The sequence below is a fragment of the Artibeus jamaicensis genome, unplaced genomic scaffold (genome assembly GCF_021234435.1).
Source record: "Artibeus jamaicensis isolate MK-2021 breed Jamaican fruit bat unplaced genomic scaffold, CSHL_Jam_final contig_391, whole genome shotgun sequence".
NCBI classification, from domain to species: Eukaryota; Metazoa; Chordata; class Mammalia; order Chiroptera; family Phyllostomidae; genus Artibeus; species Artibeus jamaicensis.
Window position 1 is genome coordinate 2,762,501 of NW_026521814.1, and position 24,823 is coordinate 2,787,323.

General features: G+C 37.9%; 1 protein-coding gene across 7 annotated transcripts in view; it reads right to left on the minus strand.

Moving 5' to 3' along the window:
* The window catches only part of FIGN (fidgetin, microtubule severing factor), a 125,834-nt gene that overhangs the window by 3,778 nt on the left and 97,233 nt on the right, over positions 1-24,823 (minus strand). For 6 of the 7 annotated variants that reach the window (XM_053665031.1, XM_053665029.1, XM_053665032.1 and 3 more), the window contains one exon: positions 1-5,823. This exon is cut by the window's left edge and continues 3,778 nt beyond it. In XM_053665031.1, the coding sequence (XP_053521006.1) occupies positions 3,569-5,815 (2,247 nt within the window). In that variant the 5' untranslated portion in view covers positions 5,816-5,823 and the 3' untranslated portion in view covers positions 1-3,568. Of the gene's footprint in view, positions 5,824-6,347; positions 8,361-24,823 lie in introns of those variants that run through there. The other variant, XM_053665026.1, reaches the window with a different exon arrangement.

A 24,823-nucleotide genomic window follows, 5' to 3' on the forward strand; every position in this document is an offset into this window, starting at 1 on the left:
AATTGACCTTGCTATTTTACATAGCACAGCCTCTGGATAGCTTTTATCACTTGCCCAGATGGTGTTTGGCCTATGTATTTTAGTGGAATGGTTTATTTTCTCCTTGATAGGTTTCAAATGCACAAGAAATCATTATACCCGTCTATCTGCATTTGAGTAGAATACAAACTGACTAATAGATAAACATTCTGTGTGAAAGTAAATAGCCTTAAAGTATACTGCCTTCACATTCCATCGATCAGCTCAGTCAGCAAAGTTTTCCATATTGTCACTAATGTTCTAAATATTTTGGTGAGAAGCATGCCAGAAGTGTAGAGTATTTCCATTTGTGTCACACATAAGGTTATTATGAACTACCTCTTGCATTTCTATTGATCCTTCTGAAGTGGTTTCCTTCACTTCCTTTTTGTCCCTGTTGGAAACATTATTGCAGTTGTGAAGGAGAATTAGGGGCTGTTAAGTGGACTGGCTCAAATCCCCTGGCCAGACAGCAAGGGATTTAGACTGGCTCATTACCTCCTTACCTTCATTAGTAGCCTTCACCAAATTCTTAGCAGTCAAAAAAAGGCCAAGGGTATGAAGCCACATTACTCAGTTGTACTACCACTGATTGTATGCATTCACTGCTGAGGATGTGGTACCCCCACGCCCCCCCTAAGCTCCAGAAGGGATGGTCAGAAAGGAGCTCATTATTAGGCTAGTCCATAGAAGAGCTCATAATGCTGTCACATAGAATCAGAGAATCACGGGAGAGCACGATCTACTCAAAGGTCCGCCTTATCTCCCCCAGCACATCTCCATTGCATCAGCATGTCCATTTTCTAAGAGATCAAATCCTCGAATTCAGGAGGCTAAATGAAATTCACACACGAATTCAACTTCTGCCTAAATACACAGATTTTTGACCACTGATATCTCAAAGTAATTTTTAAGTCACTTAAAGCTAAAAGCTATTAGGTATGACTTTATTTTCAGTTTTATAAACAAGTGTGAAACATAATAGTGCAGTCATATATTTGGCATTAACTCTTACTAGCCACAAAAAATATGGATCAATATCGGATTTTCCAAAGTTGTCTAAATGAGACAATTTATCAAAACTTGCTGGTTGCTTTCAAGTGAACACAGCATGTTGGCAGAAATAAAATATAGTGTCTAAAAGACAGAAAACAGGTCAGTACTGTGCAAAAGTAAACTTGTCAGGGGATCAATATGAACGTACAAGTTAATGGGGATATTAGAATTTCTTTACAATATGGGGTATGCAGGGTAGAGCCAGAACACGACTGTAGCATTTTTTCACTTGCAAGAAGCAGAGGATGTACTTAAACATTATTTTTGTATCCTTAATGAAAGGCACTGCTTTTTAATGTGGAGTATGTATATGTGAGCACAGTTTTAAATCATAGAACATCAGAGTACATTAATTTCTGGTTCATTTGCTCAGTTTTTAGCAACATGAAAAATAAGAAAAACAAGGAGTAATGGATCAAGCATCATAAAATTTCAGAAATATCATGAAGTTCTCATTAGTTTTCTCTATGTTGTGTTTCAGAGAATTTAACATTGTGGATGAAATCAGTAAAAATTTCTGAAGGAAAAAAAAACAATAACAGAAAGACCTTTCTTGGGGCTTCCCATTGCATTTATTTAAAACTTTAAAAAATGTACATTACTTTCTGAATACATAAAATGCCAGTGCTTTGCAACAGTTTTGTTACTGCATCTCTTGAACCAAAAAAAAAAAAAAAAGAGAGAGAGAGAAAAAGGAAAAAAATAGGAAAAATACATTAAAAAAGCCAGGCTGTTCTGCTTATGCATGGGCAGTGGCTTTGGAAAGCTACAGCCTACACTGTCTGTTTAGAGGCATTGCTGAGCACCAGTCAGCTATCGAAAAGTTGCACATAAAAGCATTCAAGGATACAAAGGACAACTTGGTGGGGAGGAGAAGAATAAGAAATTCAGAAAAATGCCACATATGCTCTTGGGGTGGGAGGTAGAATCAGGGAGACGTAAGCAGGAAGACTGGTGTATTTAGAAACTAGATTTATGGGAAAAGGTGGAAGAAAACCAAGTGACGTGTTTGGCAAGACATGCTGTGTGTGCATGTGTGTTTGTGTCCACTTCCGATTTTCTACTTTACTTTCCAGGAGAAATGTAGCAAAACTGAGGTAGAAATGAATGTGGGAGCACTGCAGCCCAGAAGAGTTTAAAATGAGAAGCAAAATTGCACTGACAAGAGAGGAGTCAAAAAGAAGGAGAGGGGATGTGGGAGTTCTTTGTGGATATATATAAGTTGGTTGTTTGCCTTTTGTATTTATTTACGATTTGTTTGTTTGCTTGGGTTGCTGTCTTCTGCACTCTATCAAACAGCATGGCAAGCGTACAAGCTAGATTAGTGAATAGAATGACACCATTCCCAGCAGTTTTCAGCGAGAACTTGCAGACCACCACCGCCACGACCACCACCAACTACGCGGTACAACGCAGTCCCAGTTTGGGGGCACTGTGCCTTTCAGAGTCCTAAACAGGTTTTGCAGCTGACTGTCCTAGATACTAACACAAACTGAAGAAGTAGCTTTCCATTAACCAGTGTACCTTTTAAAAACATTTTCACTTCACTACCAAGGAGCAATGTACGAAGAATTCTTGCAGTTATTGACATAAAGAATTACTCTGCTCTGGTTAATTCCCCATAATTAGTAAAAGAAACTTAAAAAAAAAATCCTTCCATTTCTACTTTAAATTGTAAATATTCAGTTGTATCACACTTAATTATTTTTTCTGGATACATTCAAAGTAATTTTCCTTGCTATTTTCCAATTGTTGAGGTAAACATACATTTTAATATAAAGTAACATTGAAGCCTATCCCATTACTCTCAGCAGTACATAGTGCTTTCAACACATTCCTTTGAGGTACTGTACAAATCACAATCGCTTTCCTGAGTTTTTGCAGACAAGAACATTAAAAGAAATGAACTGCAGAAATTAAGGTCCAGATTACCGTTACCCTGTTTTACCTGTTCTTAGCTTAATACTGCAGAACAGACAGGATTGAGGAATACTGTTGCTCTTAAAATGGCAAAAATCTGGTTTTCTGTCATAACACAACTGTTCATCTCTTTAGTCCAATAATGTTTGAAGTTAAAGCTCTTTATATTAGCACATGCCACCAATGTAATTGTGAGGCAAACAAAAAATAAAGCACCACTCCAGGCACTTGACAGCAACTAAATCTCGAGAACAGCAGAATGGAATCAACACACGAGGTTCATGTCCTTCTGAAGTCAACACACTTGCACCTTGCTCCTTGGTGAGTGTTGTCTAGCTTGAACCGAACTAAGCATCAACAGATGCTTTCTGTCATCTGGGGCTTTCATATTAGAAGCTCTCATTTGATGCATTTTTCCTCCAAATCTACCCTGACTCTAAAGATGCAACTTAATCATCGTCTTCCCCAGTACCCTTTGCAATTTAAACACTACTGGAAAGGGGCTCTATACCCTATGTAGCAGGTTTTATGTGCGTGTGCCAACATTCATTACACTTTTTTTTAACAGAAGTTATCACTGACTGCAACCAAACATTTTGTTCCATTCAACATACATATCAAGCTCTTTTTGAGATATGCTAGGCTGAATCTTGCAGAAAGCATTTTCAAAGTCTTGATATGTAATGGGCCTCAACTGGCCGGGCATAATGGCTGAGAGGTCTGTGGCTGGCATGGCATGGAGGGGCCCCACCGCTGCTTCCTGACACAAATGAGCCACATCTAGTCCAGAAAAGCCTTCTGTGCGCTGGACAAGCAGTGCAAACTCCTTGTCATTGAGACAGTAATTGTGCTGTGAGAGCAGTTGTACTATTATCTGGTGCCTCGCTGTGCTGTCAGGAAGTGGGATTAAAAGTCGTTTCATGAAGTACCTCCGAAGAGACTCATCTATTTCTTCTGGTTTACTGGTGGCACAGATTACTACGATTTGGTCCTCAGCCGATGTTAGCACAGTGTCCAGCTGCATCAGAAATTCGGTTCTCATCCGACTGACTGGACTGTGTTCCTCACTCACTTGAGAGGAGAGAAGCATGTCAATGTCACTGACAAAAATTACCGAGGGCTGGCGACATCTGGCCACAAGGAAAGAGGCATGGATAATTTTCTCTGCTTCTCCTAGCCACTTGGCAACTAGGCCAGAACCAGCTATTTTGAAAAATGTAGCCCCCAGCTGACTAGCTATGCACCTGCCTAATAAGGTTTTGCCTGTTCCTCGAGGTCCAAATAAAAGGATGCTCCGTGGTAAGGCCGTCAGTCCACTGAATGCATCTGACCTCAACACTGGCCATAGAACCTCTTCCTTAATGACAGCCTTCACTAGGTCAAGGCCAGCAATGTCATTCCAGTCCACCGGTGGTCCTTGGGTGATGATCTCATTGGTTACCAGGTCAATGAGGTGTGTGTCAGTATTCTTCAGTTGCTCGTCCACAGAGTGGTTGGATGAGGTAGCTGCACGGAGCCCAGGGCCTTGCATTGGGTGAGAGAGGAGTTGCCTGTGCTCGTCCCCATGCTCACTCATTACTGGCGACGTGTACTTCCCGAAGGATTCATTGGATCTTGATCCCAGCGAATTTTTAGCAGTACTGTAGGAAGGAGGGGTCAGAGCCCTGCTGGACTGGCTGCTGAATTTCCTTTGCTGTTCAGAGGACATTAGCTGCTTTGTTGGCTTAAATGCTAAGGATGATGTTTCAGCACTTCTGTCAAAGCCATTCCCCCGATTTGAGTTTGAAATGCTGTTGTCGGGCATTCTGTACATAGGACTCTGTGTAGATCTCTGTTGGCCATAGCTGTAATTTCCATAACTGGAGTCCATATCCCCTTGCCCTGCCATATAGAAAGCTTTTCTTTTGAGAGAGCTTGCTGAACTGTTTGTCAGGGCTGAGGGTGCGATAGGTGTCAGACCATGACCTTGGTAGGTGTAGCCAGGAACTGTGGTTGGGGGCAGAGGGGTAGGAGCAGGGATTCCTGAAGGCAGGTACGCTGAAGGAGGAGGAGGTGCACCCCCAGGGCTGTACCCGGACCCCACAGCAGTCTGAGGAGGATAGCTCGCAGAGGGATAGCTATAACTGGAGAGGTTAGAAGTCCCATTGTAGCCTGGGACCAGGGCTGGTGGCGGAGGAGGTGGTGGTGGTGGCTGTAGGAGCCCAGAGCTATGCAGAGGAGATGGATGAGGCGAGGGAAGTGCAGGTGCTGCTTGGCTACTGTACGTAGAATGCAAATATGATCCGTTGTATCCTGGGGCATATTCCTGAGATGGGAGCCCTGCATGAAGACTAGGTACAGTGTGGCTTCCACAGGTACTACTGGAATAACTAGGTTCTGTCAGGTTGCTGGCCACCCCAGGAGAGCTCCCTATACTTGCAGAGACATCTGCTGGAGGGAGGGCTGAACTAACTCCAGCTTTGCTGGCAGTGATGACATCTGGAACACAGTTCATGGGATAAACAGCTTCTGAATTCAAGGAAGGCTGCCAGGGTTCACTTTCATTTTTCCGACCATTCACTAGTCCCGATGGTGCATCTGAGTAGTTGCTGAGCACAGGTCGGTCCACAGGGCCTTCCAAAATGCCAGAATACTTCTCTGCATATTTTTTTAGTAAGTTGGATGCAGTCAGAGCAGATATGTCATCATTCGCCCAGGCATACTGATAGGTGCGCTGCAGATGACCTCTGTAGGCTTCAACCTTGTGGGCAGGGGACCGCGTGGTTGAGGTGATGTCAAAGTGCTGTTCTGGCCACTGGGCATGCTCTGGCGTCCACTGCATCTTCAAGCCTAAGGATTTGGGGGAAAATAGTTAAATTACTTAGATACTCATCAGAACTGTTCAAGTCCCCTCTCCCCAACTTTTTTGATGACCTATTATTTTCCATGAACAATATGAACATTATAGAAGATTTCCCCAGTTTATAACACCTGTCATAATCTCTACTGTAATACGTATACTTTCAAATGGACTGAATTTCAGCCCTGGATCAAAAATAAACTGAATTCCAGTGAAAACTTTGTATAAATATTTTCCATTTGAAAGTCGTAAGTAAATCTATTTCTGTTAAGCCTATTAAGTCACTTGCCACACAGGCAGAGAAATGCATATATATGTACACACACACATTCCTGTCAAAGCACAATTCAGTCATAGGTCCCTCCAGTAAAATATGCACACATTTAAAATATCTAGCAAGCGATGGTATCAAAGTGCAAGATCTAGCTACTCTGTCTCTTCACATCACAGTTTCTGTTTTATGTTTTAACCAATATAAAAATGAGACACAGCTGACAGATCACATCTAGGATACCTCTCTTATTTGGTGCTGAACACCTAGTTAGCACAGTATAATGCTCCCTGCACAGAACAATATGACACAGACATAGCAGGTCATTCCATAATCCAACTCTCATCTAAAGTGGTCCACGACAGTTTCAAATCTGCTTCGTGGAGTGCAGCAAAGCAATCTCCCAGGCAGCGCTCCATCGCTTTCATCGCACAAAGCCTACAACTCGGTATGAATTACAACGCGCTCCTTTCTGCCTCTCAGTTCTGTTGTTGAGTCCCTGAAAAAAAAAAAGCAAGCATCACTTGTCTGTCCGTCTTCTAGCTAGCATTCTCCCTCCTTCTCTTACAATCCTTCTCCCTGCCTACAGTCTCCAAAAGAGGGGAGGGAGGGAGGGAGAGAGAGAGAGACTGTGTGTGTATGTGTGTGTATTATATATATACACACATATATATAATATACACACACACACACATGGAGAGAGAGAGGAAGGACTGAAACAGGTAAATGGGAAGATAAATAATAGAGAAAGAGAGAATCTGGATTCTAATTCCACATTTCTGTGGGAAGCAGTGTGTGGTAGAAACTGGAATAGTACAACTAGGTTATGAGATGTTACGGGTAATTCTACCATCAGGTGGCTAATTGAAGCAAGGTTACTATGTAGCAAACTAAAAAAACAAGGAGTATTTTTTTAAGAGAAGATAATAAATAGTTAGAATCAGAGAATCATATGAGTTTTACAGTTTAAAGAGACCTCAGAAATTACCTTCTTTCACAGATTAGAGAACTAATACCCAAAGGGATTTACAATGTACCCTCGAGGACTCACACATAGTTAGTTATAGTACAGCACTGAAACCCTGTTCTATTTCCCAGTGCTGGCTCATCCCATTCTAATCTCCGCTTCCTGGGAACACTTCCTATTCTGGTACAGCTATATTAAACAGGCCCTCTTAATCTCCTTTGTATTACCCAAAGTGAATTTTGCAAACTGTCTTGTACCCTCTGGCAGAGATCCCTTGATAAGAAGGCGGCCTGGTCTAAATGAAGCATCTGTGGCATTAGCTCTCTTCTGTCTATTGTGACAGCTCCTACCCCCTTCTGCTTTCTTCCTCCAAACCTTTTAGCTCTTCACTGACTGACTCTGGCTTCTGATATGGCCAGTTTTGACTTACAGAGCTAAACTGAACATAACACAGAGTTTGGTAACAGAATGGCATGTTGATTCCCTTCTGACTCCCTCTTCCTTGTTTGCAAAACCATTGCACCAGACACTGGAAGTTAATTAGCAGGATGATGCTGTGCTAATTGTGTTAATTTACAAGGTTTTAGTCAAAGAGAATCATGCCAGGGCTGGCACTGCTGTCATGCCTCAGACTTAATGATTAAAAATACTGAAAACAGGGTAGGAAGGATTGCAGTAATTACACAATAAATGAATAAAGCAACAGGATTCATTTGCAAATATATTTTACTGCAGTTGTACTCATTTGCATTTGGATTTTTAAAAAGGATCCATGTAGATATTCATTTGCAAATCACCATCTTAGTTAAATTAAGTCTGAAAGCTGCACTGTATAACTTAATCAAGCTTTACATTTTTTTTTTAGCAAAAACACTGAAAACCTTGCTTCTCTTGTACACGCAACAGATTCTTTCTTCACTTTCCCTCACTCCCCCTAAATCTTCATGTTTCTGTTTTCAAAGTCTGTCTTTTAAAAACAATCTCATTAAATTGCAAACAAAAAAACCTCTGTAAAATCTGGATAAAGTGCAGCTTACATCATTTCACTCAGGGAAACTCTTATGAGTTCTAGGAAGAAATAAAGTGATATTCTTAATTGTATCTGTTTTCTCAATCATTATTTTTTAAGGAGGAGGAAAACACACCGCAAAATGGGTGAAATGACCGAGACCACACTTAAAGGGGAAAAGATGCAAATTTAATGAAGCAGCATTTCAGGAATCATACTTTCATTAAATTCAACTGGAAATTATTAAGAGCAAATCACCAGGAACCAATCGCAAGTAATCAGTATCTAAATTCTTCTAGTGTCATGGGATTTACTTCAAGCCTCAAAAAAAAAAAAAAGAGAGAGAATATTAATGTGATTATAATGTAGAACTGTCTAAAAGACCAACAAATTCATTAGTCCTGTAAATTATTTCCAGGGAATTTCTATTAGGGTTTTTTCCTTAAAAGATTATCAAAATACAGAGTTGAGAAAATAAGAACATGTTATGGGTAAGAACTGACTAGACTGATGCAGAAGAAATATTTAAATAAATGTCTTAAGATTTCAGATAATAACTCAGGAGTCACAGGCAATGGGATTTACCCTAAATGCAACACAGTACAAGAGATCACCACCCAACACAGTAGACTCGTCAAAGGGCTTTGCTTCCTTTCAGTGCACTGAGCTGAGCCGTAGGTGGCATGAGTTAACACACACGCATAACAAAAATTATTTTTTAAATGCCCATTAAAAGACAAACTGCTATAGATTTAGAATAATAATTATTATTTATTTAACTAGGCAACCTTCCACCTGTATTGGCTCAATTTTTTTCCTGTAAATTAATCATTTATAAAATATGCAAAAAGTGATCTTGGTAAGATACAAGCAATATAAGAGACAGAATATAAAGTTTAAATAAAGTAGTTTGATTATTTTCTTTGGGTATTTCTGCATAGTTTAACTCCAGTAAAGCTAATTACATTTTATAAGATTTGTTTCATCAGAAATTAAGCAAAGATTCTATCTGTCAAAATTATATATTTGGAACAATTATGGGAAACACTATCGCCTTTTGATTCTCATGCTATTTTTGGATGCATTTACCAAGATAATTAAATGTTTATTTATTGAGGCATACTAATAACAAAAACCTTATTGTGGCTGCAAAAGGTAAGATTGAGCTTTGATTAAATAAACTTAAAGGATCAGAATTATTCACATTCCCTGAAACACAAGCACTTAGCCAGTGCTTCGAAATCATTAACATTATTTTCAAATGGAAGTCAATAGGTTCCCATGAGCTAGTTCTTCACATCAGTAAGGAGCTGAAGGTGCCAGCGTTCAGGAGACTGTATCTAGGCCTTGGGGGCCCCAAAAGCTTTTTTGTCAGTTTCCTGAATTTTAATACTAATTGAAAGTAGAACCAAACTTGTTTTTGTTGTTGCTGTTACTGTTCTGTTTATTGGTGATGATATTGCTGATGTGAAATGGACGAAACGCAGAGTCAAAAGTTCTTGGGACAAAAAAGCAGGCTCCTTTGATTGCATCTCTGATCTGAGAGGAAGAAGCAGCAGATGCACGTCACTTAACTTGGCGTCCAAATAATAAGACGGGTGTTAAAAACAGCTTTCGTATGCTTTGTCTTTGGAACAGGAAGAGAAGAACCTCAGAAACAATACTATCTCAAACATTATTAGAAGTGTGTGTGACTGCAGAAAAATACCCCCCATTGCTGTTTAGAAATAGCTTAAATAGGTACAATAAGAATTCAGAAAACAGTGAAAAGTAAGGATAATTAAAGAATTGCTCCAATATATCAGTTTTGATTTTTGATAGGATAGGAAAATTCTTAATAGAGCTGGGGAATTTTACACGGCAATGTGTTTTGAAAAAATGTGTATTTTAATAGAAAACTGCTTTTAAGATACTTTAAAATGTTACACAAGAATGACAGTCAAATTCGACAGTCAAAATTTTATTTTGTTGTTATAGGATTTATATATGTGTAGAACAGGTCTGTATTACTTCCCATAAAAACTAGACAGTTGGGATAAGCTTTTCCATTGTTACAACCATTTCATAACTTAGGTTTAATTACTAAACTGTTGCTGCCTCATCACCTTACTTGCTGCATTCTGCTCTTTCACTATTTGAAGCTAAACAACTGTGGCAGCCTTCAAAGTTCTGTCCCAGCTTCAAGATTATCAAGAAACTCTAGTGTAAGAAAGTGAAGAACGTAAAAACAACTTTCTGAATGGGAGGAAACTGGAAATAAAAGACTAAGCCTTGTAGAATCTATTTTTAGCACACATTCCTGGAAATATTAATCTAAGGCACTACTCACCACTCCACCCCCACCTCTAACACACATATGCTGTTCAGCAGTTCGTAGGGTCTAAAAAAGCTGTTCTCTTTGACAAGGTTCCCGTGAGGTCATTCTGGCTGCTGGGGACTCTGCCTTCATTTGGGGGTTTCCTCAGACTTCCTAAGGGCAGGCACCCGAGGCAAACACCTGCAGGCACGGGGCCCAGCCTCTTAGGACAGCGCGAGCACTTTCACAGGCCGCACCGCGCCTGATCACACTCCTCTGGACTACTGCGTCTCCGAAACTTTCATTATTATTTTTCAATATATATTTAAAAGTCGAATACCATATTTACCAAGATTTCTCTCTAAAAAACAATCACTACGAGGGTGAAACAGTTTGGTGCTTCACTTGCTATGGTATATCCTGTGGGGTCGAATACTATTTTGTCTAACACGGTGTTGTTTGGGGGCATTGCTAGATTGTTGGGATAGAAAGTAACCGGAGAAAACATAAAGAAGGTTCTAGAATTTTGTTTGAAGAGTGACTATCCCAAGCTTGTGAATCAGACCACACTGGCTTTGCTTATTCCATCACTTATTTGTTATAGTCTTGTGAAATCAAGCACACAATACGTTTTTCAGCTATTAAATGTGGATGACAATGGTATAATATGTTACTGGATCATTAAAAATTATCTAAGGAAATCATCATTTGTGAAAATATTTGGCCGCCATACAAATATTTTTTGCTAAACCTTGATTTTGAAAAAAAGCCAGAGGTGCATTAGAAGCAAAACTGACTAGGCAGAAAAAAAGTAAAATAACACCTAGAATTTATAAATCACTTTTCTTCAACATCAGGACAGCTACTGAAAAGGGGATTTTCCAGTGGGAATGTTGGTTATAAGATAGGTATAGAAATTCTTTAATACTCAGCAAAACAAAAAGCATGATCTCCTTAATCGAAAAGGTGTCAAAAATTCAAAAAATTTTCATAGCATTGTATTTATTTTTAATGTTTTTTGACTCAATACTGTAGAGACCACAACTAAGAAACAAAGTACCTAGAGGTTTAGAACTAGTTAAGAATGATCTCAAAGCCCGCAGTCTCAAAATAGGATATTCTAATTATATAGCAAGACTGTCAAATGATTTTTCTCTTTAAATCACACTTTCACACCTCAAGACTTCAAATTATAATACATTTTGCAGCAAATTACTCTCTCTCCCCATTCCACCTTATTTGCATAAAGCAATCCTTTTTAACAATCATGAAGGCATTTCTGGCTAAATGGTCCTTAGTAAATATAGTTCAAATACCTCACCCTCTAACAGAAAAATTGCCACCTGACAGGCTGAGGGCAGCGTGCAGCCTGTTTTGTTTGGCCAGCACAGGGTTTTAAAATCAGTCAATTTTATATAAAATATCTGTATTCCCATATTTCCTATGTTCAAGACAAGTTGAATGATCTTGACCTCATTGTTGCCCGGCAACAGTTGGCTGCACTGAGGACCATCTGCCCCCTTTGGACGTGGTGTGCCCTCTGGTTTGTCATGTGCCCCCCACCCCATTACAACCACAGGTATTTTTACGGCAGTTACTGGGCATGCAAGCAATTGAATTTATGGCTTCACTGTGGAGCTTCAAGCTCCAGTTTTATCACTTAACTACATTTTCTTGAAAACTAGCTAGTGCTCTAAACTTTTTTAAAAAGTAGTCTTTAGAAGAAATTTCTTCCAAATACTATTTGTTTATGCACCTGTGTCTTCTTAATCAGGGCACAGATAAAATAACTGCCATTTTTTCTTGTTCATTCGGTGTCATTAGTAAAACAGTATAGAATGATGAATAATTGTTTAAAAAAACCTGATTTCCAGTTGCTGTCATTTCAGTATCTTCCCCTTGTGCTTTGTCAGATACTTTTTCTAGTTACTTTCTTTATGTCACTTCATGCCATCCCTAATATGCTCCTTTAAATCTGCCATAGATTCTGATATCAGAAACCAAAGCTTCATTTAACAGTAAAGCATCTCCCATTAATTAGTTACGAGCTTCAGAACAACTGTTGTGGAACTGTTTAGGTTACTCCAAAGTCTCACTCCTTTTTTACAGAAAGCTGCTGGGTTGATGGTGTCTGAATAAGCAACTGATCTTTGGCCTTAGGTGGAGTCTGTATTCAGTGCTCCAGGGACCATGACTTGGGCTGGAATGTAAATGCCCTCTTCTTCAATTGAATTGGTGGGTAGCTTATGATCTGAATTAGTTTCTGTGACAGGCATTAAATTTTATTCACAAGAACAAAATATTCACTCATCAAAATGTGACCAAATATAAAAATGACTATTTTGCCAATATTTCGTACTGAGGGTGAAACTCAGTATGCATGAGTCTGATGGGTCATCATTGTTAATGTGCAGGACATACAAAGAAGATGGCTTGCGTTTACGAGGCTGAACGCATCAGCACTTACACAAAGCAAATTACACCGATGAACTTTTAGTGAAATATCACTTTTAGTCCACTGAACTTATATTCAGTACTTGATCAGGATAGACTGTCTACCACTTAAAGCAACCTCAGAAATCATAATCTTACTTCAAATAAATACCTGTTTTTCTGTAGGGCGTCAAAATTTCCATTAGTGAACATTTAATCACTCTCATATAAAATCCTTGTATTTAAAAATTATAATTTAGATTCACGTTGGTTTCTTTTAGAAGAGGGTAGATTTTTACAAAAGTTTATAGGTTAAATATTTTTAATAATAATCTGCATACCCTAACATAATTAATTCAAAATAATATACAACTATGCATATACAAGCAATTTAAAATATACAACTAATTCATACTTAGAATGTTAGTATTTACTGTTAAGTATCATCAACTAATGCAAGGAAAAGGGTTTGAGAGTTAGTAGGTAAGAAGACTGATATTCCCACATTAAGTCAAATGTTATTTCGTTTAATCTACTGATGAGAATGATTTAAAATAACATAATCAGTTTAAATAGTACTTGGTAGTCAACCTTTAAAGTTGTTACTTTATGGCCTTTCATTTCTCATGCCTTTTTGTCTTCCATATTTGTTTTCGATCCATTTAGGCCATCTACTCTTTCCCCCAATTCCTTTTGTCATATAAAGATCATCAGGACATGCCACATATGTCCATAGGGACTGCCACGCCTGATACATATGTATGTTCTGTGTCACAACAGAGCACCCCTTGTTCTGCAGTATCAGCCCTCGTATGTGTGCAAATACAGGTGAGCTATAGCATGGAGGGGTAAGCGGGTTAACACAACCTGAAAGCCCCATGCTAGATTCATAGTGTCTGGTCTGCAGTCATTGATCCAGAAGGAGAAATCCAGATTCCGAAAGTATCACACATTTTCTATGTGTTTTGAATTTTTATTTTTAAAAAGGTCTCTGCTGAGGTAACATTACCACCATCCCGAAGTTTGAGGTTATTCCAGTTGGTTCTCAAGATACTATTGTACCATGTAAAATAAATTTTCACTTTTAATTAACACAACCCAGGGATGGTACGAACCTTGAATTATGACATATCTGGTTAATTTCTTTGTTTACTATCTTAAAATATATGTTAACCATTATGTGCACATACAGCTATTTGAAAATAGGTAGCTGTGTGTATTCTGTTTCAAGTATATAAATGCAAGGCTCAATTTAGTTATATTTAAACTGAACTACATTCATATTTGCCCAACACATCATGCGGACATGGGTCAGTAAACAAATTCAGAATCTCCCAAGCCCCATGACCTTGTATAAGATGAAATTTGCATTCATCCTTTTTCCTGTGCTCCTCTAAAACATTACTAAAAAAAAAAAGATACAGTTTACATAAAACAAAATAGATAATTAAGGATGCTTATTTCAGATTGAGGACTCCCTCACATAAATTAGACAAAGGAATATCATTTACAAATAAGTATATAATTCTTCAACCATTTCCCTTAAAAACTCTTAGCTTAAGGTGACTCTAAAGTATGCAGAGCCCTGACAAAATTTGTTTAGGTTATTTATGCATTTTTTCTCTTTTTGGTAATCTGTGCATTATTTTTTAATGCAATAGGAAAATAGTGGCTTGGACTTTGAAAAAAAATATTCTGTAATCATGGCTGGGTGACACAGTGCATTAATTCACTGTCCTTCACTCCTGGGACCTGTGTATAATTTAGTCCAGCCTGAAGAAAATCACTTTGATCTGAAGGCAGTGGGAAAAGCTACACATGAAATGAGTTTTGGTAGGTTTAGTGTTGTTTCTTCTCTATAAGACGTCGTAAGAAGGTAAACTGTTCTAGAATGCAATCCGCATGGGCCAGGACTGCAAGTGAAGAGTTCTCAGTAACAGCAGTTTCTTCACCTCCCCATTCTCTTCCCACCTGGCCCCCTTCTATGATCTCATGAAATAAACCTCAGTATCCCCTATAATCGGGATGCTCTAATTTCCAGAAAAACAGAGCATTGTTAAAGTGCAGTGTGAATGACAGTCCAGTCATTAGAACATGGGTTCTTCCATTTGTAAAAACAAAGAATGCTGCCTCATGAGACAAAAGCATTAGAGGAGGGTATCAGCACCCTCAAATAAAGTGGCATTTCCTATCCTGGAGGGGGTGCCCAACCACCTAATTCTTGGGGAAATGCTAACAATAGAAGAGACTACAAGAAATTCTTTTTTCAAACTCCATTTTGATTACCTTCTCTATGACAGTATTTAACTGCACAATTTCATATTATTATAACAGACAAAGTCATTATGTTAAACAATAAATGTATACTCTTTGGCAGATTTGAAAAAAAATGGTTGATCCAGTTGCATCAAGTACCTGAAATACAGATTCCTCCTTCCTCTTGTAATTCTACAATTAGTTTCAATGGTCTATGTGAATAAACGTGGCTTACCGGTACTTTGTCTCTAACGTAGCAGTTAAAAATAAAGTGGCTCTCAATGCTGTCAATAGAATTAAAGGCTATATGGATGTTACGTCTGTATGGTCTGAACTATTGTACAATTTTTTACTTACTATGATCATGAACTATTTTTATTAGCCTCCTTAGTTATGGGTAAGCTTTGATACTTCTTAATAGTTTTAGGGAACAGGGGGATTTTCCCAGTCACGTTTTTTAAATTAGCAGGTAACTTGGAAGAGATCGAAGTTTCTAGTTTTAGTTGCTAACAGTAAAAGAGTAACAAGCCATACCCTCCTGCTACTTCTTCACATTGCGTGCACCCGATTTACACAAAGTCCCTAAGTAACAGGAAAACCAGACCCCTGTGGGTAACACATGGAGGCTACACGTAAAATCATATCTAGTTGCCTGTATGTGGGGGTGTTATGTTTGTAATAGCAGAAAGAATATAGAAAAATGGGCAGAAAAGACAGAGAGAAGGAAAATACCTTTTCTAAACTGATTTTAATCTAAACATTATCTGTTTTATTAGTACTGCATTACTGATAATCTCAAAAATTTAAAGCACATTCTAAGCTATTTAACTAGCATGGGCACGTCATACTTTTTATCAAAAGTAATTGTTACTTCAGGTTTCCTTTCATTGTATTTTTATTTGTAGCTTGAATCAAATTATATACCTCAAAAAGTTTCCATACTTATAAAACTTATAATCCTATTGATGGCCTCAAATACACTGTACACACACATTTCCTTAACTGAGTACTCATTTTTAAGGTCTTTACATGTGTGTTTTTCTTCAAAAAGGAAACCCAATAACAATTTTATTAAGTACTGAAATACTTTTGTTTCAATTGCACACAAAAAGAGAAACATTAAAATCATTTGAGACAAAACGTTTAAAAATCCTTAGAAAGCAAATTATGTAATGCTACTTAGGAAAGCACCCCGATGATTAATTTAGGATTGTTTTGTTTTCTATACAAAAGATATTTTTGAAGCAGAATAGAGAATTCATAAACTTAATGAAGAAAGTACATTCCTACTTAATGGCATACCTGGAACTGGTCTCTTTTTAAGCAAATCTTTTGAAACCATCTGAATGCCTACAAGAGCATGTGTTTATATTTGAGTTTCAGCCTTACAGCCATTATACATGATCACTTATAGCTAACTTATAAAGTAACAGGTGAGGATGCTTTATTGTACCCTCCTTTTATAAAAATGCTTCTACATCCAGCCATTGTTTTCATATATTATCTTAGAAATTATTTTATCCAGTTCAGTGTCAAATGACATTACACTTTTAAAACAATCTATTCAGACAATATAGCATAAAATAGTGGATTGCATCACTTACCATAGCTCCTAGAAGCATTAAAATGTTACTAGAGTACCTGAATGACAGCAATGACAGCTTAATCACTTAAAGGCTTTTTACATTAACAATTTTTTTCTTTCACTATTAGCGGTCATATTCAGGCATGATTTAATAGGAGGTTAGCTGTTAACACTGGCTAAATAACATATTTTGTAAAATATGAAGTTTAGTGTCTCACAAACATCCTTTATGCTTTCTGAAATATTAGGGCACATTTACAAAGTTTGGTTTCTTTTTTCCCCCCTCCCAATATGTGTATTAAAAAAATCGGTCTGATAATTAGTATGCATAGTCCAACAGCAGAATTCCTGTATTGTTATAATTTTAAGTAGAAGATCCATGGATAAAACATAATTGAAAGGTGAGCCTATTAATCTGGAGAATAACCTCCACAAACCAAATAGGAATGAATCATTTTTTAAGTCTCCAATTCATTTATAGTTTTATATTGCTAAGGGGGAAAAAAAAGGAGGGAGACTAAAGGTGACCTTATTTAGACATATTAGTCAAGGCAGCCTTTGCTGTTTCTGAGCAAACATGACTGTGACTCCACTTTGTCCAGCCAGGTTTCCAGTGCGTAAATTGGGTGATGACTTGAACAATTCTCTCTTCATTAATGAACTGCGCAAAGGAAATACAGAGGTGGACTTTTATTTTTTAAACTGCACAGTGTCTTGTAGCTGCATTCTGAAGCATCAAGGAAAAAAATTTTTTTTTTGGTAGACAAGCTGTCGTAATTGAAATGAAGTCTAATCAGACTCATTACTGTTTTCAGCAATTTGCACCACCAAAGATGCTTATTAGGTAACTGTGTTTAATAAACCACTCTTTAGAAAAATACCAGTAATGAGCTCTTAACAGCCAATCTTTAGTATGAATGTAACGTGGAAAGTATTCCTAGCGCTGAATAGATTTTCACATTTAGTACTGTCATAATTAAGCTCCACGAATTGGTCTCTGTGATGTTAGATTTATTGTGATAATCTTATTTTTTTTCTATTTTAAATATACTTGGAAATATAATCATCTATTAGAGTTGGATTATATTCATTGCACAGCAAATTTTAGCTTGTGTCAAGCTTGTCAAGGGTTTTCAACACAGCATTTATTAACAAATGATAAGTAAAGATTTTATAGCTAATAATTGATGCCAGCTATCAAGTCTTTCCTGATTGGCATCTCCCACCTCAAAAAAGTCTTTCTGTCATTTTATTATATATGAAAACTTACCCAGGATAAAAATACACCATGATCATTACAAGGAAAAAACTGCATTTCTACCACTAAGCTAAAGCATGCAAAAATGGATATTCTGAAGGGAATATTTAAAGAGATCTTGGCCTTTCATAATAGCAGCTATAAATTATATTAGATATTGTTCTTTAAAATGGTAGCACTATTTACTAAGATCTTAACATTAGAGAACAGTATTGTCAATACATATTATTTATGTGCACTAAAGGTGATCAGGAGTGTTGGCTAGGCTTCTTATTGATAAAGAAAACTAGTCACTTACCTCTAAGGACAGGAGTTATTTCTGTACAAGCTGATGCATGTGCTAAAATAAGTATATATCTATGGAATCTGTATTGATTACTCCATGAATATAGTATCACCTGAGGCATTTTTCTCCATATATAATAATTATATAGCAGGAATTGAAAATTTTGGGGGGGGGCCTCTAAATAAGACTTACAAGAAAGCTCTTGAGCTTATAGTCATGAAATGTTTCATGAAGGAAGATGAGACATTCTGCCTCAGAGAAACTCAAAAGATGACACGGTGAGCTTCGAAATGAGATTCTGGACATTCTGAAGCAGATTCATCAAGATAATCAAGAAATGAAAAAGTACAGAAATAACATGAGACTGAGAGTTTATACTTGTTCATAAAAATGTTAAGAAAAATCATGTTACTTAATGATTGCTCTTCCAATACAGTCTCATTTCTTTTAATCTCAAGCTTCACGATGCGTAATTGGAGCCAATAAGACTCTATACCTGCTTTTAGCTTTCTGAGTCAATAGAGTTATGAGAACTGAGACTGTCAAACTGATGGCTTGTTTCATCTGATTCTGTGAAATATACTTCTTTGTATTACAAGGTAGAGAAGAAACTAAACCCATTCCTTTGTGAATTCATATAGCTTTCACACCAAGATATCTCCTTATTTCTTTACATCTTCACTATATGCGTACTCAGAACCACAGAAGAAAATCCCAGTGTAAAAAATTACACTAGGAAACTAAGATAGGGTCCCTTTTAGTGCCTTTAGAATATCATATCATAATGTCAAATAGCTTCAGTTATGAATCATATAGTTTATTAATGTTTTATAAAAGAGAATGAATGTTTTGTACAGTTGAATTTATTACAAGGAAGAGGCTCTGAGATTCCAAATATGGTAATAAAGACAATAGTAATAATAATAATAATCAAAATTATCCTTGGTGAGCTTTAGAAACAACTTCCAATAATAAAAAAGCTATAGTTTTACTTACAAATTTTATTTAGAAATTGAGTATTGAGTTGATATAAATTAAGGCTAAGATGAATTCTGCCAACCTTCTATAATTTATGAGTAAAGTACCTGTCAATATAAGGAAACACAAGCTAGGGAATGTGGATATATGCATAGATAAGATTCTAGTGCAGAGAATTAACACATACATACTCATTATGTAAATATAAAATATGGTTAATAGGGCATAATAAAATGGTAGAGGTAATGAGACCTGTATTTATTAGGTAAGACTTTGGGGAGAAAGTGGGTTTGAAACTTTCACTTTGGGCCCATACCGTTTAGACATCGATCTGAAGATGCAGAGAAGTCATATATAGCTTGTAGATAATTTTGGTGAAGAATTAGGGCTCATTAATACTCAAAACTTTTAAAGACCCACAATACCTAGTGTCAGCCTCACCATTCTTAGACCCCTCCTTCACTTTATCATTTGCCATATTCCTGAACTAAACAGGCTTAAAGTAAATGTTCTCCCACATAACAAACAAGCAAGCCAATAAACAAAACTAAAACTTGAAAAAAAATTCAGTTTCTTCTACCTGGGTCTTAAAACTCTTTCAGGCTCACTTCAACACACGCTGCCCAGCATGGGGGGCCAGTGAGTTATTTTCTCTCTTTTCCTTCCCTACTTTCTTTTTGCTCTCAAGTGGTTTGTCAATTGTGAGAAAAAAAAGGTTACAGATAAAATATATATTTAAGTCTCCAAACTAGAATCTTAAAAAATTTTCCTTGAACCTCTGAATTTTAGTAACTTTTACTGTCCCTAGAAAAAAGCAAGTACGACCAGCTGGCTAAACTGTTAAACGTATGATAGTGTCACTCATGCTCTGGTAACATCTGAGTGCCTACTTGGTGAGCTCACAAAACATCTCAGTGCTGACTTGAGAGCTTCTGCTCTAAGTGCTGAAGAATATATGGCCCTGCCCTGATGGAACTTACTGTCTGCCTTCAGTGGCGATTTACTAAAGAAAGATGTAGTTCTAAATCTGTTAGGGAGAGGGGGCTAGATAGAGGAGTTAAGAAAAGAGTAGAATTTCACCAGTTAGAATAGAGAGAGATTAGTTTTCTTCCTGAGATAAAACACAGTCAGAACTAGGGATGAAACTAAGTGTACCTGGCACATTTGGGAAACAGGTAGCTTGATATTGTTAGAAGCTAAGAAGGAGACAAGGTAGGATGAAGGTAAATGAAGCTTCAGTTCAGACTGGAAAGGGACTTGAATGGTAGCACTTAATTCCACTGCCAACATAAAGTGCTGCCCTCACTGGTTCTTCCGAAATACAGCGACAACAGCAATACATAGGGCAGGTTAGATGGGGAAACAGGACCGGCACTTGAGCAGAAATAAGAAAAAAATCTTAAACAGATTTTATATATAGAATAAAGAGCATGGGCTGCCCAGTTGCGTTCGAAGGAATGAAGAAAAGGAAAGGGGACATTTAAAGGACAACACAAAACAGAAATATTTGTTAGCTATCTGTCCCATAACTAATAAAGAGATTGTGGTAGATATTATATTTAATCTCCAAAAGCCTAATGAGAGGTCATAATTACCTTTTAAATGTGATGAAACAGGTTTCACAAATCTAAGGAATTTTCCCAAGACCACCCCAGAACCAGAAAGGCAACCGGGATCAATGCCACCATTTGGGAACCTACCTGGTTTCAGAAGCTTTAACCCTCCACAGTTAAGGCTGAGTAAAGAAACTTTGGGACCATGAGCAGCTAAGGAGACAAAGCTTATCTCCCTGGCAGGGTTGCTGCCTCTCCCAGCTTTTACTTCACCCTGCTTAGTTCCTGGCAGATGACTGGTTAGCCAATCATGGGTAAGATTCCTTAAGGGAAGGATAACCTAAGACAGGCACAGTCATGAACAGGCCCTTAGGAAAAGACTCGGGGGGGGGGGGGCTATAGAAAAAGGGAATAATGGACCCTTGCCCCTCGGCTTTGACATAGCCCGAGTCCTCATTCTATCTGTGAGAAGTCTCCTAATCTCTTGAGGGACTGAATCCTCCACCTGACTTAAGCCTGAAAGAATGCTGGAGGTGGGTGTGGACTTGTGCTGGAATGGGAAGGTTCCCCTGGGCAATCAGGCCTAAGAAAGAATGAATAAAATCCTGTGAAACCTGCTTTGTTAATACCCTCAATTTAAATGGTAAGGGTCCCAGCATAAAACAAGTTTGTTTTCCAAAGTTTTGTGGCCCTTTAGCTAACCCTGATTTAGAATAAGCCCTCAGTTCTTTGAATGTTATCTATTGTTTGATCATTACTGCCTGACAATAATTGATGACCTTTACCTGTATTCCTGTGCGAATTGAACCCAATTCAAGCCCACTGAGGAAAAGGCTCCTGACCCTTCTCTTTTGAGAGATCGGTCACCTTTCCTCCCAAGCAGATCATGTCTTGGTAGACTTATTATCATCTGCTGTGGAAGAGAATGAGAGGTGGGGGAAGGGGCTGTGAAGCCCCCCAAACATGCCACAAAACTGCAACATTTTGTGTCCTCTTGGAGAACTCCAAAATTTTTAGCTTGTACAACCAATGAGTTGGCTGCTAGAAGTTCCCATCTTTTGATGCAAGAGCAGTTAAATGCTCTTCAATGATATTTGGAGATTATGCACATATGAGAATTTGCTGAAGTTATGGTAATAGAAGACACAGTAGAAAGTGTGTACAAAGTTTTCTTTCAAGAAGAAACTTTTGAATCAAACAAAATTTTAAGAAGTAGGCAATGGGCCCTGGCTGCTGTGGCTCAGTGGCTTGAGTACCAGCCTGCAGATCAAAGAGTTGCAGGTTCTATTCCTAGTCAGTAGGGGAACATGCTTGGGTTTCAAGCCAGGTCCCCAGTAGGGGACATGTGAGAGGCAACCACACATTGATGTTTCTCTCTCCCTCTCTTTCTCCCTCTCTCTCTGAAAATAAATAAAATCTTTTTTTTTTTTTTTTTAAGAAGTAGGCAATGCAGACTGGAGGGCATTTATAGAATAGAAAGAGAAACAGAGAGAGGGACAGAATATGCTGTTTCAAAAAACAAGTGAGGAATGATTTTCAAGGACAAAGTGTTTGATCATAGCACCTGCACCAGAGGAGTCAAATAGGATTAAAAGATAAAATAGGTAATTAGGAGGCTAGAGATGATCTGTGAGAGAGCAGTATTAGTAGAGTGGTGGGGTCGGAAGCCATGGTGAGCGGGTTATGGAGGAAATGGGTTGTGAGAAAGTGACATGGCAAGTATAGAAGAATTTTTCCTCACCGATAAACATTTTAATAACAATGAACAGCATTTATGGGGCAAAGAAGAATCCAGGCAAAAGATTTTATTTTTAGGAGATATGGGGAAAACCTGACTACTGCCTTAGACCAAACTGTGGGCAGTAGGCAAAACACAGTATGACATTTTCTTTGTTAAATAAAGTGGTATTGGGACACAGCCACACCCACTTATTCCTGTATCACCTATGGTTTCTTTCTAGCAGAATGAAGAAGTTGGGGCAGAGACCATATGGCCACAGAACTGAAAATTGTTATCATGTAGCCCTTTACAGGAAATGCCTGCCAACCCCTTTTCTAGTTCGAGGGGAAAGAAATAGTGGAAAAGAAAGAATAAAACATACAATGCCGTACGGATGAGGCAGGGATGGGAATTGATAGAACAAAGCCATCAAAAAGATGGAAAGAGACAGATGAAGAGCACACATGTTTCAGACATAAATTGGGGAAAAACAGAGGGCCACCTCTTCATTTGACATGGGTGGGGAGTTTAAGGACAGATGGAATATATCTGATCTCTGGATTCCTGTTTATTTCCCTAAAGACACCTTTAGGGGTCAGTTATCCCTTCTACCTTTCCTATAAGCCAGTCAGTAGACTTATGTTCCATGTCTTGTTCCATGACACCTAATTACAGTCAGGTGCAAACCCTGGGTACAAGGAGAGAGAGAGAGAGAGACAAGATGAAAGAGAGTGTGGGAGGATTAAGGCAAATAAATGCTCATCACCATTAGAAAATCACCACAGGCAAACTACAGTAGATAAGAGTGCTGTTGTTGTGTTTGACGAGACAAAACAACCCTAGAAAAATAGGTCTAACTGAAGACTCCATACAAGTTGTAGTAAAGATTTGTGTTATAAGAAGGGCGATAACTAGTAATTATTGCTTAAGTATTAAAGACTTTTAACTTTAAGGAATACATAGCTTTTGAAGAAATATATGAAGCTTTATGGAAAGAGATAATTATTGCCTGAAGAATTCTTATTTTCTCTCCCTTCAAGAAAATCTCATTCTATTTAGAATTTATTAAAAATCAGAACATTTATGTGCAATACTAAGCAGGTAACTGTTCTTCTTCATACTCTGCTCTGTGCCAGGCACAAGTACATTTCTCTCTATTCATCACCTTCTTCATTTCATTAAGCACATAATTGTTAGGTGCCAGAGGACTCTCCCTCTTGCCTAACCTTGGGTCTTCCTTTCTTTCCCATGAGTTTGCTGTTGGGCTCTTTACGGGAGGCGAGATGGTCCAGGAGCTTAACCATATGCGACCCAGACCTTGAGTTAGGAAGGACCTGCACTAGAGGAGTGTGTACGTGGTTCTGACTGACTTTACAACATGTGAGCCCCTGTGGTTTCACTTGTACAACACATGTTCACACTATGCTTCATTGACTAATTCTTATGATTGGTTTGGTTTTCATATATTTTTGCATATTATGCTTACTGTCACCATGTGATACATCATGTAAACATGCATTTGCACAATGAAAGTGAGTGTTTTAAGTAAAACATTTACTTTGATTACTTATGGATGGTGGGACCTTTGTTTTCCAAGTTCATCATCCATTTCGGTTTTACTTAGAAATTAGAAAGTTAAAGTGTCCTTGTTTGGGATTAAGATACTTGATTCCCTAAGAAATTTAGGTGAAAATATTTTTACTCTTGAGAATTCTTATTCTTATTCTCCTTTTCACTACTATTATGGCTTCATTACGGAAGACTTCCCAGGTGTCACTACTATCCCTCCCTCTCTACCACCTTCCATAACACCCTGTACTTATACTGCCTTTATTTTTTTTTAAGATTTTACTTATTTATCTTTAGAGGGGAAGGGAAGGAGAGAGGGGGAGAAATGTCAATGTATGGTTGCCTCTCATGTGTCCACTGCTGGGAACTAGCCTGCAACCCAGGCATGTGCCCTGGCTGGGAATCAAACCACTATTCTGTGTTTCGCAGACCCGCGCTCAGTCCACTGACCTGCACCTGCCAGGGCTGCCTTTAAATATATATTTCCTATTTTATATGTATCACCTTCTAGATTAATCCCTTAAAGACCAAGAATCTATGCTATTAGAATAGGACAGGGACTTTGTCCTGTTCATAGCTATATGTCCAGTGATGGAGTATCAAGGCAAAACAGATAATATATCTACCCATATCTGTAGGTATAGATATACATCTATAGATATACAGATGTATATGGATATACAGATGTATAGATATAGATGTATCTGTATAGATATGCAGATACATCTATACCTATAGATATACATCTATAGCTACACATGTACTTATGTCTTCATCTCTCTGTATATAGAAAGATTTGCTTCTTGCAG